The 15,769-nt window shown below is 41.6% G+C and overlaps 2 protein-coding genes across 3 annotated transcripts; one reads left to right on the top strand and one right to left on the bottom strand.

The window, feature by feature from the left end:
* Window positions 1–69: 69 nt before the first annotated feature.
* abraxas2 (abraxas 2, BRISC complex subunit) lies at window positions 70–9,432 on the bottom strand. 2 transcript variants are annotated; one of them, XM_034608893.1, is made up of 9 exons: window positions 8,843–9,432; window positions 7,165–7,255; window positions 6,395–6,431; window positions 5,898–5,964; window positions 5,240–5,430; window positions 4,709–4,831; window positions 3,883–3,967; window positions 3,657–3,774; window positions 70–3,369 (listed from the first exon to the last, which is right to left on the bottom strand). In XM_034608893.1, the coding sequence occupies exons 1-9, from the start codon at window positions 8,933–8,935 to the stop codon at window positions 2,798–2,800; spliced, it is 1,377 nt and encodes a 458-aa protein (XP_034464784.1). In that variant the 5' UTR covers window positions 8,936–9,432; the 3' UTR covers window positions 70–2,797. The 2 variants fall into 2 exon arrangements, with proteins under 2 accessions (XP_034464784.1, XP_034464783.1); XM_034608892.1 differs by having other exon boundaries at window positions 4,709–4,828; window positions 8,843–8,971.
* On the top strand, window positions 8,888–13,947 carry eef1akmt2 (EEF1A lysine methyltransferase 2). The gene is made up of 6 exons (XM_034608898.1): window positions 8,888–9,110; window positions 9,396–9,461; window positions 10,273–10,387; window positions 10,782–10,889; window positions 12,394–12,610; window positions 13,383–13,947. Exons 1-6 carry the CDS (start codon window positions 9,016–9,018, stop codon window positions 13,478–13,480), a joined length of 699 nt encoding a protein of 232 aa, XP_034464789.1. The 5' UTR covers window positions 8,888–9,015; the 3' UTR covers window positions 13,481–13,947.
* The last annotated feature ends 1,822 nt before the right edge of the window (window positions 13,948–15,769 follow it).

Genomic DNA, 15,769 nt, shown 5'->3' with positions numbered 1-15,769 from the left:
TGCATGCAAAAAATCTCTTGCACGTTTTCCAATGTATGGCAATAAGAAAACCAAGGCACATCTTGTCACTTATGCAACGCATGTCTCATTTATTATCCCCGTTTCAGAAACCATATTCTCTGTGCTCGTCCAAGTCCTGTGTCTACTTTCGTCAATTACACAAATCCAGAGAAAAGCTGAGAAGATCTAAGCTGTGCACTGGACTTTGTGCTTCAGGGAGGTGTTGATGTTGCAATAGTCCACACGAGGGTACGTAAAGGAAGAGGAAGGTTCACCCCCCCCAATACAGTAAGAGTACATGTGTATATTTGTATGACCGTTGGAACTTGACAGGTATAGGATTCTAACAATGACAGTCCTCTCATACCAGTGGTCCTCAAGCACCAGAGCCCTGCAGGGTTTTCAATTCCGGCCCTCGAGTCAAGGTTACACCTGAGGATGCCAGAGAGTAAGACATAAAATGCAATCATCTAGAGCCTGAGAAGCAGGATTAAGAGTGAGGACCGACACAAAGAACTGCTCTATACCACAACAATCGAATGAGACTAGTTTGTATATCAAGTGCTGTTTAAATGCTACCCCCTCCCTTGTCTACTATACATTCATTATTTATTTCCTTATTTTATTCCAGTACTCGAAGGAAACTAAAAGTCCTAGAAATGGATTTTGTCATTTCTTTTAACATTGTGTGATTGTGTTACCCTGGGTGATTATTAAGTAACATTTGGAGTGCCAGTTCCCAATCAGTGATGCATCGGCATTACACATCAGGGCAAATGAAATGACCCTAAGGTGAAAAAAAATACATGACGTACAAACAGGCAGTGTAAATAAAGCGGTGCTTGTTCACAAGGCAAAGCTTCTCCCACAGCAGAATGTCTAAATTTCTAAAGCGAGTGCAACCTGCTGATCACATTGTCAGACACCCTCCATGTGCAGTACAAACATCTTTCCATGCTGAAAATAACAAGTGTTTAGAACTGAGCAGGCCGTGCAAGGAAGGTGTCAACCCACACCTCAGCTGTCTTCAAATGGCCCAGGTAATAAAAAATTAAATAAAAAGTCCGTTATGCTCATTATAAAAACTTTGCCTTGCAGGGTGTTCGCTCACTAAACAGATTCCCACATGACTTTACAGTTCTAATTCAAGTTACAAATACTAAAGCGAGCAAAGTCACAGCTGTCCCCTTTCAATGCAGGTCCAATTTGAAGCTGTCAATAACATTACAAAGGGAGAACAGGTTCTGAAAGCAGTACACAAAACACAACATGGTCGACAGGAACAGGAGGGAGGCGTGGAAGTCAATTATTGCAAACACAACACAGTTTGTTATTATTTTACCCCTCAAGAGAGATCTGTACGTGTGATCTGTGAGCAGATAGAAATTGCCCTGAGTGGAAGGCACTGTATACTGAAGCAAGGTCATAATAGTTTCGTCACATTATCCAGGTCCACACACAGAACATTGACCCAACCGGGTCCGAATACGTGAGGTCTGCTGACAACTATGTCGAGACAGGAAGGTGATCGCCTCCTCTCTGTTCCTAAGGTTACAGTGCACACACTACAGGGGGGTATCAGCCTTCCGTTTGGACTTTAATAGAGAACAAGACAGTGAGAAGTGTGCTTGAAGTGGTTATATGATCACGCTCAGTAGTATTAGAGACAACCAGCACTGTGAAGTGAAAGTAGCAGCCAGGTTTTTATAAGAAGAACAACAGACAGATGCAGTTTTATAAGTGGTAGTTCTAAGTGTTGCAGCAGCAGCAGCAGAAGAAGGGAACCTTAAGCGTCTGGTTAATAAAGCTATAGTACATCTTGTTTGCCCTGTGAACCCTGTACAACGCACAAAAGCTGAGCTGAGTTTGGCTCAGGGTGGTCAAGGAGGAGGACTAACTCAAGTGGCACAACATGACAGCATTGGTATAGCACATTAATAAAGAAATCTTAAATTTTGTTAAGTGCAGCAAAGCGCATACAATTTCAGTGTTATCCAAGAAGAACTAGACATTGACATTCTTGTCAATCAAATTAGATTAACTGCTAATGTGACAAAATATATTTATATATATGTATATATAAAGCACCCATAATAGAAGTGGCAAGTAAATTTTGTTTGAAATCTATTTAAATAGGCAAATTGTATGATTAAAGACGGAAATAAAATTTAAAAAATAAAACGTCCAAAATCAAACGAGAGTAACACATATACTTCTTTCTTCAAATTTTAAAATAAAAAGTTAACAATCATTTGCCTACTAAATGAAAAAAAATCACTTGAAGGCCGCAGAATATTCTTCCATTGCTTTTCTTGGATGGTTTGTTTAAAAGATGGCAAAAAAGTGCAAGAGGTAATGCAAGAGAGGGTGCTCAAGAGTTGGTGATGCAAATGTGAAACAAAAAGAAGAAACAAAAAGAAGAAACAAAGAGGAGAAGAGTCTGTCTTTTAGGGAGCTGGATTGCCAAACATACATTGGGCTGTAATATCCAATTCTAACCATGAAACCAGACACACTGAAACAAGGACCCAGACCAAACCCCATTCAAAAAAGAACAAATGAAAACAGATGACCCCCCCCCCCCAGTGAGCCTGCAAAGCCTGGCAAGGTTTCCCCATAAAATGGAGATCAGACTAAGACAAGAAGAAATACACACAGTGACACCACCTGCGCATGCCTTTCACTTTCAGGACTGGCACTTCTTTTGTCTATATTTGTCTATCTTTGATTGCTTGAGATGCCCACCTCTCAAGATGCGTCACTTATGTATGTCCCTCACACGCCCCGGGGCATGTTTCTATGTGGTCTGTGAGCCACGAGCGTCCCCATCAGGACTGAGGGCAGCTGGTCGGCCTTGAGCTAAAACGCTGGCAGCGACCATTGGCAGGTGAGCTGCTTCACTCACTAAGTTCTCATATTCGCTACTGTCTTCATCTTCTTCATCGTCATCGTCGTCATCTTCCTGCCCTGCAGCTTGTCTGTCCAATGAGTCAGAGCTTGATCCGTCACCATTGCCAAGGTATGGGGTGCTGGGAGTGGTGACAGGGTTGGAGCTGGCACCGAGACCCAGGCCCAGCCCGAGGCCCAGGCCCAGGCCCATCCCCAGTGGACCAGGGGTAGGGTGTCCTGGGGAGCCCACAGCTTGGGGCCGAGGCAGTAGAGCAGCATTGGTAGGCGGGGAAGAAGAGGAGGGCAGAGAATCATCCTGGATCAAGAGGTCAGCATACGATGGTGGGTTAGGTGAGGTACTGGGCCGCTCCGGGGCAGAGGGTGTGTGGAAGGTCATTCTAGACAGAAGGGAAGCTTCAGAAGGTTCTGTGTTCTCCTCTGGAGTGGAATGGGAATCTGCATTTTGGGCTTCCTGGAGCTCTGTAGAAACACACGGATGTAACTGGTAAAAAAAACTGTTGTACGAGGTTAAAGCGTGTGAAGGCTTTTGTTAACTGTTGTCACATAAATTCACAGGAAATCAAGTTTGACTGGGTATTCATCAAATATTTAAAAAGGCCTGTAGGATATGGAGTAACTCAAAAGAACTAATGCACATTCTTGTTTGCTATTGAGCTTAAGTCAATTTGTATTTCAAATCAGCATAGACACAAATTTCAAGTTCAATGCCGTATTTCCGGTTCATAGAATCCAAAACAGGTACGTACTTCTCTCCTCTTCTGCCGTCTTGCGTTTCCTGAGAGCAATTTGTTCTTTGAGTTGATTTACATCCTCTTGAATTTTCTCCTTCACACGTTCACTTTGTTCTACTTCCCCACACACAGCCTAGAAAGAAGATGCAAAGGTGAAAAAGTCACATACTACAGAAAAGTCAAAAGAGTATTTTCATATCAGCCATCTTGTGATCAAACTTTCTCATGTCATGTCACTCACCTGCAGTTTATCTTGTAGTGCACTGTAGACTTGAAATATTGTTCGTATATCCTTCATCACACCATCTTTGTCAAAGAATTCAGCCCTGGGGAAATATTTCACAACACATACACCCAGTGAATCGTTAATACATGATATCACACAGCACAAGCTCACCAAATATGTTCGTTAAAAACACAATATCCACTGGATGTCACTGGATTAAAAATATCTGCTGAATGAGCTGAGGTGAAAATAGAGTTTCAGGGGGTTAGACAGACCTTTAGTCTAATATTCAAATTATCCATGACAGAAACAGTGGGTCTATGTCTAGACACAAGGCACAGAAACACAGACGTGCACATACTTGCGCTTGAACTATCATTGTGAGGAAACTCTTTGACATTGCCTAACCCTAACCCAACCCTTAACTTAACCATCACGAGCAAACCCTTACCCCTAATCTAAACCTTATAAAGATCTGGACCTTAAAACCAAGTTTTTAAACTGCACTGAAGGTCAGAAAGTGAGGAACAGGAAAGTGCTGGAACTACACACCACCAGAGAGACCCAGGTTAAATCCCTGCCAACAGTGCGCCCCATCAAACAGAGAAGTGTTTGTGGCAGGGAGTCAACCGATTAGCGGAGGCACCAGCATGGGCAGTGAGAGGGAATTGAATGTGTCATGTCCTCAAGGTGAAGCTGTAGTATGCCGTCAGATGAAAACAGGTGGCTGCCGCAAATCCAAACAAATGAGGCGACATGTGACTGTCTAAACCCTCCCTGAGCCAAAAACGGTGGCAGACTCTCACCCACACCCACACGAAGGTGGGAGTCCAAACCTTACCCATGCTCTTTGATGACCTTGGCATAGTTTATTGAGGTGTTGGGAACAGAGGAGACTTTGTATTCCTGCTGGCTTGTGTTGCCAAGGTTTGGGATTGTGAGGGTGATCCTCTGGTTGAACCTGCTAAGGGGAAATAACCAGTTAGCACAACTACTATATTACTACATACAACTATTTAAAAAACTAAAATGTATGTCTTTGCTTTCACTGATTCAATTTATGAAGCATTTCTTTTCTTGATGACTTATGAAGCTGAAATGACTACATGTAATTCATGCAAGTAAACATGAGACCCCGGACTTAATGAATGTAACTGATGACAGAAACAAAGAATATTTAAAAGACATTGACAAAGACACTGCTTCACATAATGAATTTCAACTGATCTATTTCATTTTGGCCAAGATAGCTATCAATCTGTAGTATTTCTGCAGAACTTAGATATAGAAAAGAAGAAAAGAATCTTTGGTGTTTCTGTGTAAATCAATATCTGGAGAGTGTGTGGGTGTGTGAATGTTCTATCATTCTCACCTGCGGTTAGGTCTAAAGAGCACATACTCCAGTGCATGCGTGGAGCTGTTGGCAGTGGAGATGAAGCTGAAAAGAAGGAAGACGAGGTCGGGCACACCGAGCAGCTGAGTCAGCTGTTTGTGGATGATCTGTTCCCTGAAAGACATCTGTTGTTGTGTGTTCCTCCGGAACCGGTACCAGCCAATGACGTTCTACATGAGCAGTGAAACAAATCTTTTAAAATGTGGTTAATCCAATAAAGTTTGGCTAGTTCAACTGAGTTTAGGACAAACTAGAAACAATAATGTACTAATAACAAGTGCTGTGGCCACCAAGACACTTAAAAAAAAAAACTGTCCACAACATTATGAAACCTGTCGAGCTACCAATCGATGCTTCAGTATGGAAATGTAACACATACATTTCAATGGCACATTTTTTTGAATGATGTTGTTTTTAAAAACTAATCTGGAAATTTCTGCATATCAATTGATATTTTGAAAAGCAGTTTACAATGAGGCTGAAATTAAACAAGAAAATTCTAATTAATGTCTGATTTATTAGGATTTATTTTAGGGCAGCATTGGTTTAAAAGCATCAAGAAGACATAACTAACATTTCACAGGCCATCAATCACAATGTATGTTGAAATGACAATCAAGCAAAAACATGAACTCACTTTCCGCCTATCTTTAAGGATGTTGTTGAGATTTTCTTCACTGACTTTGCCTGCGTAGTCATAAAAGCTGATGAGGAGGAAAAAACATACACCAGTCATTTCACACTGAATCATCATGAGTATCAACTCATACCTATCATGTGAGACTCTACTCAGTCTTGTCAGGTGGAGCCATCTGCTGTCCAATGTCTACTTAATTCAGTCTGTGCTCAATTAACTGAGGTATCCATGTAAATTGCTTCTCTGCACACGGGCACTTTTTACTGCGTAATAATAAATGTACAAAGATCCCAATAACTCTTATAGAGTGCAACTTTAACTTACTTACCTTTTTTATGTCAGGGGGTTTCTCATATTAAACTCTAATCGCAAATTTTGTTGGACACGCATTTCTGTTTCCCTAAAACATTATTTGTTTAAGAATGGTACAAACAATATGCATTGATGATGACCGACAGTAATAGAACCTGTTTGAGAAGAAAAAGCTCATATCTTACCTAAACAATTGTGCACAAGGATCATGGTTTTGGATTTCTGTTGGGAACAAATATTGACAGAGGTTTCAATAATATAGAATTATAACTGAACATATTTAAAGGCATAATCAAAATGTACTTCAAAGTGTATCCCAACAACCAAAATTCACAACACAGGCCTGCAACTTGTTGCCATTTACACCAAGATCTTCATTATAACACCTGCAAATTACAGTATATGGCTAAAAACATAGTGTTAGCCTTCTGTTCCTGATCATGTTGTACAAGCTTTCAGTTTTAGTTAATATATAAGACAAACCACACACCATACAGACTATTTCCCCCCCCTTTCTTTGTATGTCCCAATTGGTCAACAGCTTTACTGAGACTAAAGAGAAAGCTTTGGTACTGCTATGAGGGGAAATACCAGACATCAGCAAAAGGTATTCACTTCTGAAAATGATAAAAAGCCGTCTCTAATAGATGTGACTGAATTACAGAGGAGGGTATTTCAGTCTGTACTGCACACGCCTACACAGTCTCAGGAAGAGCTGTTAAGCAAAATAAGTGAGAACACTTTGTGGGTGGACCATGAGTGTACAGGAGCTTTAACAGACCTTGTATTACATGTTGCTGTAAAATGAAAAGAATGTAAAATGGTGCAAAAGGTCTAAAAGGTAACCGTCTTTTTTTACTGCACATACTTTAACTTGTCGTTTAAAACCATTAACAGTTGCTACTTCATGTTTTGGATGCCACAGAGTTTATGTTTTAAATGTTTCAGGGCTTACCTACTACCTGGATCAGCTCTGCAGTGCTGATCTGTGCGTCACTGATGCTGACAGTCTCTTCTTGCCTTACATCTCCTAATAGGAAGCCCTCCTATGCAAAGACATTTTAAAAAGTGGTTAGGACATTATTGTAGACCTGAAACAATGAGTGCATTAAACAATTAGTTGATTAAGAGAACAGTAATTAACACCAATTTCGCTAATCTATGACAGCAAAAATGTAAAAAAATGAATCCAGTTACAGATTTAAAATCTCTGTCTTAATATAACTGAAATGTTTACACTTTTGGACGGTTGGTCAAACACTTTCAAAACATATTTTAAGACTATAGAAGACCACAATGAATGAAATTGAATACGCATGTCAAATACAACAGATATGAAGGAATATCGGAGGGGCAAGAATAAGTTACATTTCGTAATAATTGACGAGAGATTTTAGTAAATATTAAATGCATATTAACATGATTAAGACCTACCTAAATGTATTAGTATACATAGTATAAATAGTGCTTGCTAGTTTAAAATTCAAATTCAAGAAACCCTGCAAGATGTCACGTGAGGTTCTCAGAAATTTTGACACAGGTTTTTCAATATTTTTTACAGAGGAAACAGATTTTATAGAATAAAAACAATAAATGATCAACCAATTAAAAAAGGTATTAGCTGCACCCTTTAAGTAATATGTGATCATGATTCAGAATAAAGGCAGATGAATACTTCATATAAGTATCAGAAACTGAATCAACACATTCCTTCATTAATATAACATTAAAAACAACAGATCAGCTTTGGTTCTGGGTATTATGTAAGTAGTTTACAGCACTGACAGCTGACAGGGGCTGGTTGACACGGGGCTGCCTTGCTCAACAGTCACCGGCTTATGTCAGGAATGCCGGTAAACTCGAAAGCAGCAACACCCCACAGATGTAAACAGTGCTAACGTTAGCTAAGTTATTTCCCTTTATCGCAACGTGTTTCTCCTACACGATCCCTCCGCAACTAGCGAACCAGAGCAAAACAACAATTCAAACACAGTGATAACCACACCGTACAGTACGTCACTTGTACTGTACAGTACTGTGTTGACTTCCATGCTACTGGAATTAGCCGTCTTAGCTCAGCTGAAACAAGAGAAACTAAAGTGCTTTCTGATTCCTCGTTTGAAAATGTGCTGTGTTGACGTCTTGCACTTGTTGAGACACCGGCCTGATATCAGATGTCAGGTGGTGGGGTGGGGTGGAGAACCATAGATGTTGGCAGCACCGACACACGGAAGTCACTTGACTTGGTGATTTAGCTAGCATGCTAGGTAGCTAACTGAGTAGTTCCTGGAGCACAAACTTTCCAGGCAGCGTCCCCGTGTTGATACAGCAGCTGTTCGTGTTCACAGCTCTTTGTTGCTAATGCTATGAGTTGATAATTAACGCCTGTCTGACGTGGTCATGTTAAAACGACCAGCCCAGCCTTCTTGTTGCCGAAGCGACACAGTGTGATTAAACCCTCACCCGCCGGTGAATAGACGGGACCGATGCTAGCTAGCCAGCAACAGGATGATGACACTGGAAAACAACACAAACTAATGGCGCCGGTGGACGGTCGCACACGTCCCCGAGCCCCGCGTCCCCTTTAGCAACCGCTGCCGCGTTAGCTTGTCAACATGGATGTGGATACTCACATGATCGGAGTTGCTGTTGGCGCTGTGATAACACACAGAACTAAAAGTATAACCTGAAATGGATGCCGCCATGATGGAAACATCCCTATCCATCCCGATGCCCCCCGCGGTTGCAGGCACGCTCCTGTACCGCAAGGTCTCACGGGAAGTGTAGGCGAAGGGTTTTCACCAGCATGGAGGACACGCGTGGTTGTGGAGAAGCCACAGACCCGGAAAGCAAATGCTCTGATAACGACTTTGGTCCGTCAAAGCTGGGGACGAAGGAATAGTAAGTGTCGTGACTGAGATCCGCTGCTAATGTTAGCCTCTGATGTTTTGGTTATTGCTGTCAGAGCTCCACCGCTACGAGAGACAACAACAAAGCTAACTCATGTAGCTTCAACTGTGCAGCTTCAGTCTGTGCATTTATCCGGAATAAATGCACAGTTTTGACAAAGCTGACGTATTCGTGTATGTGTTTATATCCGTTGCACCACGACATGTCATGTTTCCGGTGTAAAGCAGTGTTCCACATGTGCCTGAGCTGTCAGTGGCTTGTCTTTTGTTTCTGCAGTTGGGACGATGCATACGAAAAAGAACTGGAGACGTTCAAAGACATGGGGGATGTTGGTGACATATGGTAAGCATGCAGACAACTACGGTGGCCCTGAAGTGCAGATCTCAACCTGCTATCGACTCATCGCCTATCGGACAGACGCACTGTGCAGCTGCTCGCAGACATGCAATGAACTCCGGATAATCCCCTGAAATTATCCAGAAGGGATTGCATGTGAGATCGTAAATGTCCAAGTCAGTTGCTGCGGACATTCTCCAGAGTTTATCCTGTCAGCCCCCTTGTAAAAATTCCCATGTGAGAATACAGCAGGAGATTAGCCGGAGGATTCACAGAGAGCAAGTGGGCTCGCTCATGACATTTCGAACACGCAACGGAGGCAAAACTGTAAAAATCTGAAAGAATACAAACATCTCAGGATGAAAGTGATCTGCCAAACACATAAGAGACACCGACGAAGATGTCAACTTGGAAAGACACTGAGATCCGAGAGCTTTTGGCGATAAGGACAGACACCGGTGCTGATCTTCTGGAAACAAAAAGCATGATGTCTGCAGCGGTGTATGTACGTTATGTAATGCATTGTGGGTGCTGCACCACCCCTCGCCTGAATGTTTCGTGTATTTCTGTGTTGTGAACGTGTCTAAACGGAGAATCTCCTCCTGCGTTTTTCACATGTGAAACACAGACTAAACAGGAAGTCCGGACCCGATTTGCTTGACATTTCTCTGGAGTTAATGTCTGAAAACGGCTCAAGGAAGAAAAAGCTGAAGAAACACGTTTTCTTATTTGCTCGTTTGTTTTCTTATTTCTTATTTGTCTTTATTTTTATATCCCATCTTGTCACTGAAGTCTGTGTGTTTTCCGTCCTGTCCAGGTTTGGTGAGGAAAGCATGAGCCGTGTGCTGCGATGGATGGAGAGAGCTGAGATCCCAGAAAACGCTGCCATTCTGGACATTGGCACTGGAAATGGAGCCTTTTTAGTTGAACTGGTGTGAAACTACCTAAAAACTACTGATTCACATGTTGTGTTTATAAATGATGAGTTCACCACGATCACAGCAAATCACAAAAATATAGCAACATCTGGACAACAGGGAAATGAATAATGGAGGTACACATTGTTGTGTTTTTTAAAGCTTAGAGAGGCACAATCTGAATGTGTTTTGCCACCATAGTATTCAGGAAAAAGCAGAAAGCTTAAAACCAAATGCCATCTGCATGAGGAAACACCACAAGGGGTTAAGTGGAAATATGCTTGCACTGCTGAAGGTCTGCTGTGATGACCTACTTCAAAAAGCACTTTGACTTTTCTCACACATTTCTACAACTGTTGATTAACTGCTTTTTTCATTTGCTGTGTTTTTTTGTTTTTTTTACTGCAAGGCCAAACACGGCTACAGGAACCTGGCGGGTATAGATTATTCCCCAGCTTCAGTGGAATTAGCCAGAAATGTTCTGCGGGCGGAGGACTTGACAGATGTCACCTTAAAGGTGGGTTCAGACGTGTTTGTCATTAAAACTGTAGTATCACTCGTCACACAAGTAGGATAATCCATTTAGTAGCCACAGGGGCTGCAAGTTTACATGCTTATTAGGTAAGAAGTGACTGATGGCTGGAAATACAAATCTACCACATCTACTTTCAAACCGGGATTTGAAGGTTTGTGGGTTTTGTAGCAAACACAACAACACTGACATGGTGTGCATTGAAATGTGTGTCTTCATGTGAAAGTGCCCAGCAGAACGCCGAAGATTGAGAAGATGGCAGATTCACTTTGAACTGACAAATTATAGTTTTTTTGCAAAAAGCAATTCCACTCTTCGTAAATGCTTCAACATAATATTTGAGTGCATCTGGATGTACTAATATCCCATTGAAATAAAATGAATCCCTTTCATTGTGGAGGGCCCGTGATACAATACAGCTTTCAGCATGCTCTGACCGACTCTGGTTCCTGGAAGGTGAGAGGAACCTCTTCTGTGTTTGCCATGCAGGAGAGTAAGACGGCCCTGAAGGTGTTGGAAGTCTGCCCACCATTCAGATTAACCTGCTTCAAACCCCCAGATGAAGTGGCAAGATTTAACACATCTACTAACATATATATGCAAGTAAAACACTTTATAAATGCTGGCCGGTCTATAAGGGCTGTGATAAGTGAGTTTTCCTTCCCGGATCGCATGTTGCGGTTGCATATATGTTATATGCATAACACATTGATGACAGTGTGGGTTTTGCTTGGGCCTAAAGCCTGCCATTGAAGTCAATATTGACCTTAGTTGGACAGGGGAAGCACAGTGTGTGTGTGTGTGTGTGAGAGAGAGAGAGTGGGAGGGAGAAAGAAAGAAACTATGTTGGCATCTTTTTCCACAACTGCAGAGTTTCAAAATGATTGTGTGTTTGTGTGCACACGCAGCCACATTATAAAAAAGTTTTCTCATCAGGTCTTTACCTCAAAGGTCACTCTCACTCTCAAACCTATGCCAAGCCCCGTCTCTATTTCCATTCATCATGCCCTACTCTGTGTGACACTTTGCCTTTTATACGTTCCTTCCACGTCTTCCCAGTTTTTCTGTTTTTAGGGTCACACTCAGATTGAACTCGGGTCAGCTGCATCAATATATCAACATATCTGTCTCCCGTGAATCACTGTTAATCCTCCCCCTGTAAATTTTGTGACCCATGATTTGTGACTATGTGGCTCTCGAGCTCACCCCAGAGATCTGGTGCTCTGCCCTCTGTCCAGATAAAGGGCTCCTTTCACTGGCGATATAGCAGCAAACTTTCGCAGAATTAACTGCTGTCATGTCGACAGCTGGAATTTCGTTTTAAAGGAAAGCAGTGAGGAATAACAAAGTCAATCTTGGTTGATGTTGAAAGATATTTTTATTGTCCAGGTAACGACATAGTTCGCCCTACGGATAAAGAGTCAAACTAAACATTAGTCACTGTATTTATACTGATTAACTTTTGCTTAACTTCTATCTTTTATTTTAGGAGATGGATTTCTTAAACCATCAAGGCCAGCTGAAGGACTTTGACGTCTGCATCGACAAAGGAACATTTGATGCGATAAGTCTAAACCCACACAACCCAGAGGAGGGCAAGAAACTCTACGTCCAGGCTTTAAAAGACGCTCTGAAGGACAAAGGATTCTTTGCCATCACTTCCTGTAACTGGACCAAAGAGCAGCTGCAACACAGATTCACTGAAGGTGAAGGGAAACTCTGACATTAACCATTATTGATCTGATCATTTATCTTGATTGGTGTTATTGAATATTGCTGAGTGAGGGAAATGCCAAGTGCTGCGTGTTGAGTCTGTGGTCGTCCAAGCTGTACTAAACCTAAACAACCGTAAATACTTAGTTTTAAGTGTATTGATTTGTTCCTGTAAGTTGTTATATTTTTAATGCACATTGGGTTCCGATTTAATCATAAACCTAACCTGAATTACATACTCTTTAAAATCAGGTGTTATAATTAGGTTAAAACACTTAATCCTTTAGGTGTGCGTCAATGTGATTTACAGTTTGTGTTTGACATGTGAAGCCTTTGCACATGTGGTTGTTTTTGTTGTCTGACCCTCAAATCGAAGCATGGACACGGCTCCACAACCATGACGGTTACCTGGCAGGTTGTTTAGCTGCAGGCAACAACACCCTCGTAAAGTCAGAATCTCGGAGAACTTCCATTTGCAGTCGCCCATCTCGGTGTAGTCGCTCCAGAGAGCCTGCAGGGGGCCAAAGGGCTGCGAGATCTCATCTGTCACACTGACAGCCTGTCTTTACTAGGCCCCAGGAAGCAGCACAGATGGTGGATTGATAGTTCCTCACTTACAGTTTTGCTCCTTCACACTTTGTAGCTAAAGTCTGCAAGAGGAGATTGTAGGAATCTGTGTTTAAGAAAAGCATGTTGATGTACTGGTAGTTTGCATAATGCACATGTCTTAACCTGCACTTCTTTTTCCTCTGTGTTGCCTCTCAGGATTTGAGTTTGTACAGGAGTTGCCAACACCCAGTTTCCAGTTTGGAGGCGTAAGGGGAAACACTGTGTCAGCACTCATCTTCAAGCGAGAACATTGATTTACACGTCCCCAAAGAATATTTGTCCTTTTCTCTGTAGTTTTTTTTTTTCTATTTATCACAGGAATTGATCATGTAATATCTGTGCAAGATATTTTTAATACAAGATCTAATAACGCAGGATTCTAAAAACATGGAGAGAGTTTTGGTTCTGATGTATTAATTTAATACCGATCCACAGTTCTTAAACCATCTGGGATGTTTATGCAATTATCAAGATGAGTTGTAAAATCCAATTTTGGTACCAAGAATGTTTGTATACTGTTGTTTATGTACTGAGCAGTTTCTCATATAATATTCCAGAAATCATCCTGAAGTCACTTTATATCTGCTGCTTTCAAAAACTGTTACAAAGCAAAGATGTAATTTTGTCACTGAAGATTATTAAACTCACATTGGAGGTGTTCTAAAATAACATGATGTAAACACAAACAGCTGATACTGAGATAAACTGATTTTGTGTAACAGGAAATGCTTCCACATGAAACCTTTTACGTCTGATTAACAGAAGTTCTCCGAGGCCCTTGATGTCGTCCAGGTTCCCATGTCTGTGGCATTAGGAGACTTTCATAATATGTGTACTCTTCGTCCCTGTGCACCCACTGACACTTGTTTGACTGTAACGTAGCTTTCCTGAGGATATTTGTGGTAACAAATCAGCCAGACTGTTATCCTGCCTTTGTTTGTTTGATTTGAGTAATTATCGCAGACCTAGAGGCCATAAGTAGGGGAGGGGGCTAAACAAAAGTACTTTACATGTTTCCCTATTTCATAAATCATTGTGAAAGCCCTTAAATGACTTTACAATGATCCTGTTGGGTGTCCTGACCCACATATTTGACAACCACTGTTCTGTCTTACCAGCTACTTAATTGCATTCATCTTTCATGTCATGTGAAAAATAGCCTCCTACCTAATTGGCTAAACTGGAATCCAGCAGAGCTTGGGGTCTCAGGGACCATGATTAAGAACTTCTGACATAATGATTAAACAAGAGGCCGTGGCATCTGTGAGCAGAGGAGCTTGTGTGCCATTTCCTCTCTCAATGGCATCATTAATAACTGCCAAGCTCTGGATCCTAATTGCAGGCCGGGCTGGTGGCCCAATGGGAGCCATCGATGTTGAGGCACGCTGTTGAGTAAACACATGCGAGCTTTACAAGAATTACTGCCTGGAATTTTACAAGGCGCTGGATATCCTGCCTGGATGTGCATAATATGCCCCAGTTTACAGCTCTCGCACACATTTTCCCATGAAGTGAAATCTCCTCTGTTGAGCTCCAGCTCAGTAAAACATCATTTTCTTTGCTTGTGTCAACTTTCACTCCCGCTGTCTTTTAAACATCTCATCAGGCAGCTCTGTGAGTGGCATGAGATATTAATATGTATTAAAGTTGAATATACTGTGGCCCATTCATTTGCCTTACACAGGTGCTGTTGCTAAGATAAGGACTACACCACACTTTTTTGGTCAGTTTTTCTATGACTCATCTTTTCTAATAATGGATCCTGCAATATTCAAAACAAATTACTCAGAAAAATATTGTATTTCAAAGAAGTTGCGGAATACGTGATATTTATGCTTACAAAGTCCTGCGGATGTTGATGTGCAACGTCTGAGTAATGTTCTGGTGACACTGTGTTGGATGGTGACATCGTCTGTTAATGTGAATACGTGGATTTACAGGATGTGTAGACTCATTCAGGAAGTCAAACTGGCTTCTCTTCAGCGAAGAGGGAGGTTGGATCCACTTCTTAATGTCATCTTTAAAAGAGTTTTATTACCGTCCACCGCAAAGAAAAAATAAAACTTTTACTCTGCACCTTCCCGAGTTGAACTGAGCCTGTACAGAACATTTACTACTGTCAGCACTTTGACTTTCAGGGGTTGGCACATGTTATAGAAGCTGCACTTTTATTCCACTCATAATGTTAACCTATGGTTTTAGACTCGATGCCATAGCCCACTGGCTGCCCTACCAGCATGACTACCGCACTTTCATTTGAACCTCTTGAGTGTGATACTGCAAATATTTATGTGTTTTCTTTCACTCCATCTCCCTGGAAACTTGTTTGAAGGTCTCCTAATAGGATTTTGGTGGATTGGTTGGATTACTCCACCGTGTAGCAGTGGAGTTTTCCATGGCAGCAGAGCCAATGTGGGTTTGGGAAAGACTTTTACTCTTTCCAAGCATTTCCTAGCTTTTCAGTAACGTTTCTACATGTACAACACAATAAATATGCCCATACATTTTTGTCAACTGGGTCACTGATTTAAAGTAAACAGAGC

The sequence above is a fragment of the Hippoglossus hippoglossus genome, chromosome 15, assembly GCF_009819705.1.
Source record: "Hippoglossus hippoglossus isolate fHipHip1 chromosome 15, fHipHip1.pri, whole genome shotgun sequence".
Lineage (NCBI taxonomy): Eukaryota > Metazoa > Chordata > Actinopteri > Pleuronectiformes > Pleuronectidae > Hippoglossus > Hippoglossus hippoglossus.
This window is presented reverse-complemented; position numbering and strand designations above follow the sequence as displayed.

Bases quoted from the DNA above. Each gene is read 5' to 3' on its own strand.
- eef1akmt2 (XM_034608898.1), top strand. From the start codon at position 9,016: ATGGAGGACACGCGTGGTTGTGGAGAAGCCACAGACCCGGAAAGCAAA. The intron at 9,111-9,395 runs GTAAGTGTCGTG...TTGTTTCTGCAG, and splicing joins AAGCTGGGGACGAAGGAATA to TTGGGACGATGCATACGAAA. The intron at 10,388-10,781 runs GTGTGAAACTAC...TTTTACTGCAAG, and splicing joins GAGCCTTTTTAGTTGAACTG to GCCAAACACGGCTACAGGAA.
- abraxas2 (XM_034608893.1), bottom strand. From the start codon at position 8,935: ATGGATAGGGATGTTTCCATCATGGCGGCATCCATTTCAGGTTATACT. The intron at 6,432-7,164 runs GTAAGCCCTGAA...TGTTCCCAACAG, and splicing joins AGAGCTGATCCAGGTAGTAG to AAATCCAAAACCATGATCCT. The intron at 5,431-5,897 runs GTGAGTTCATGT...CTGCTCATGTAG, and splicing joins TCCTTAAAGATAGGCGGAAA to AACGTCATTGGCTGGTACCG.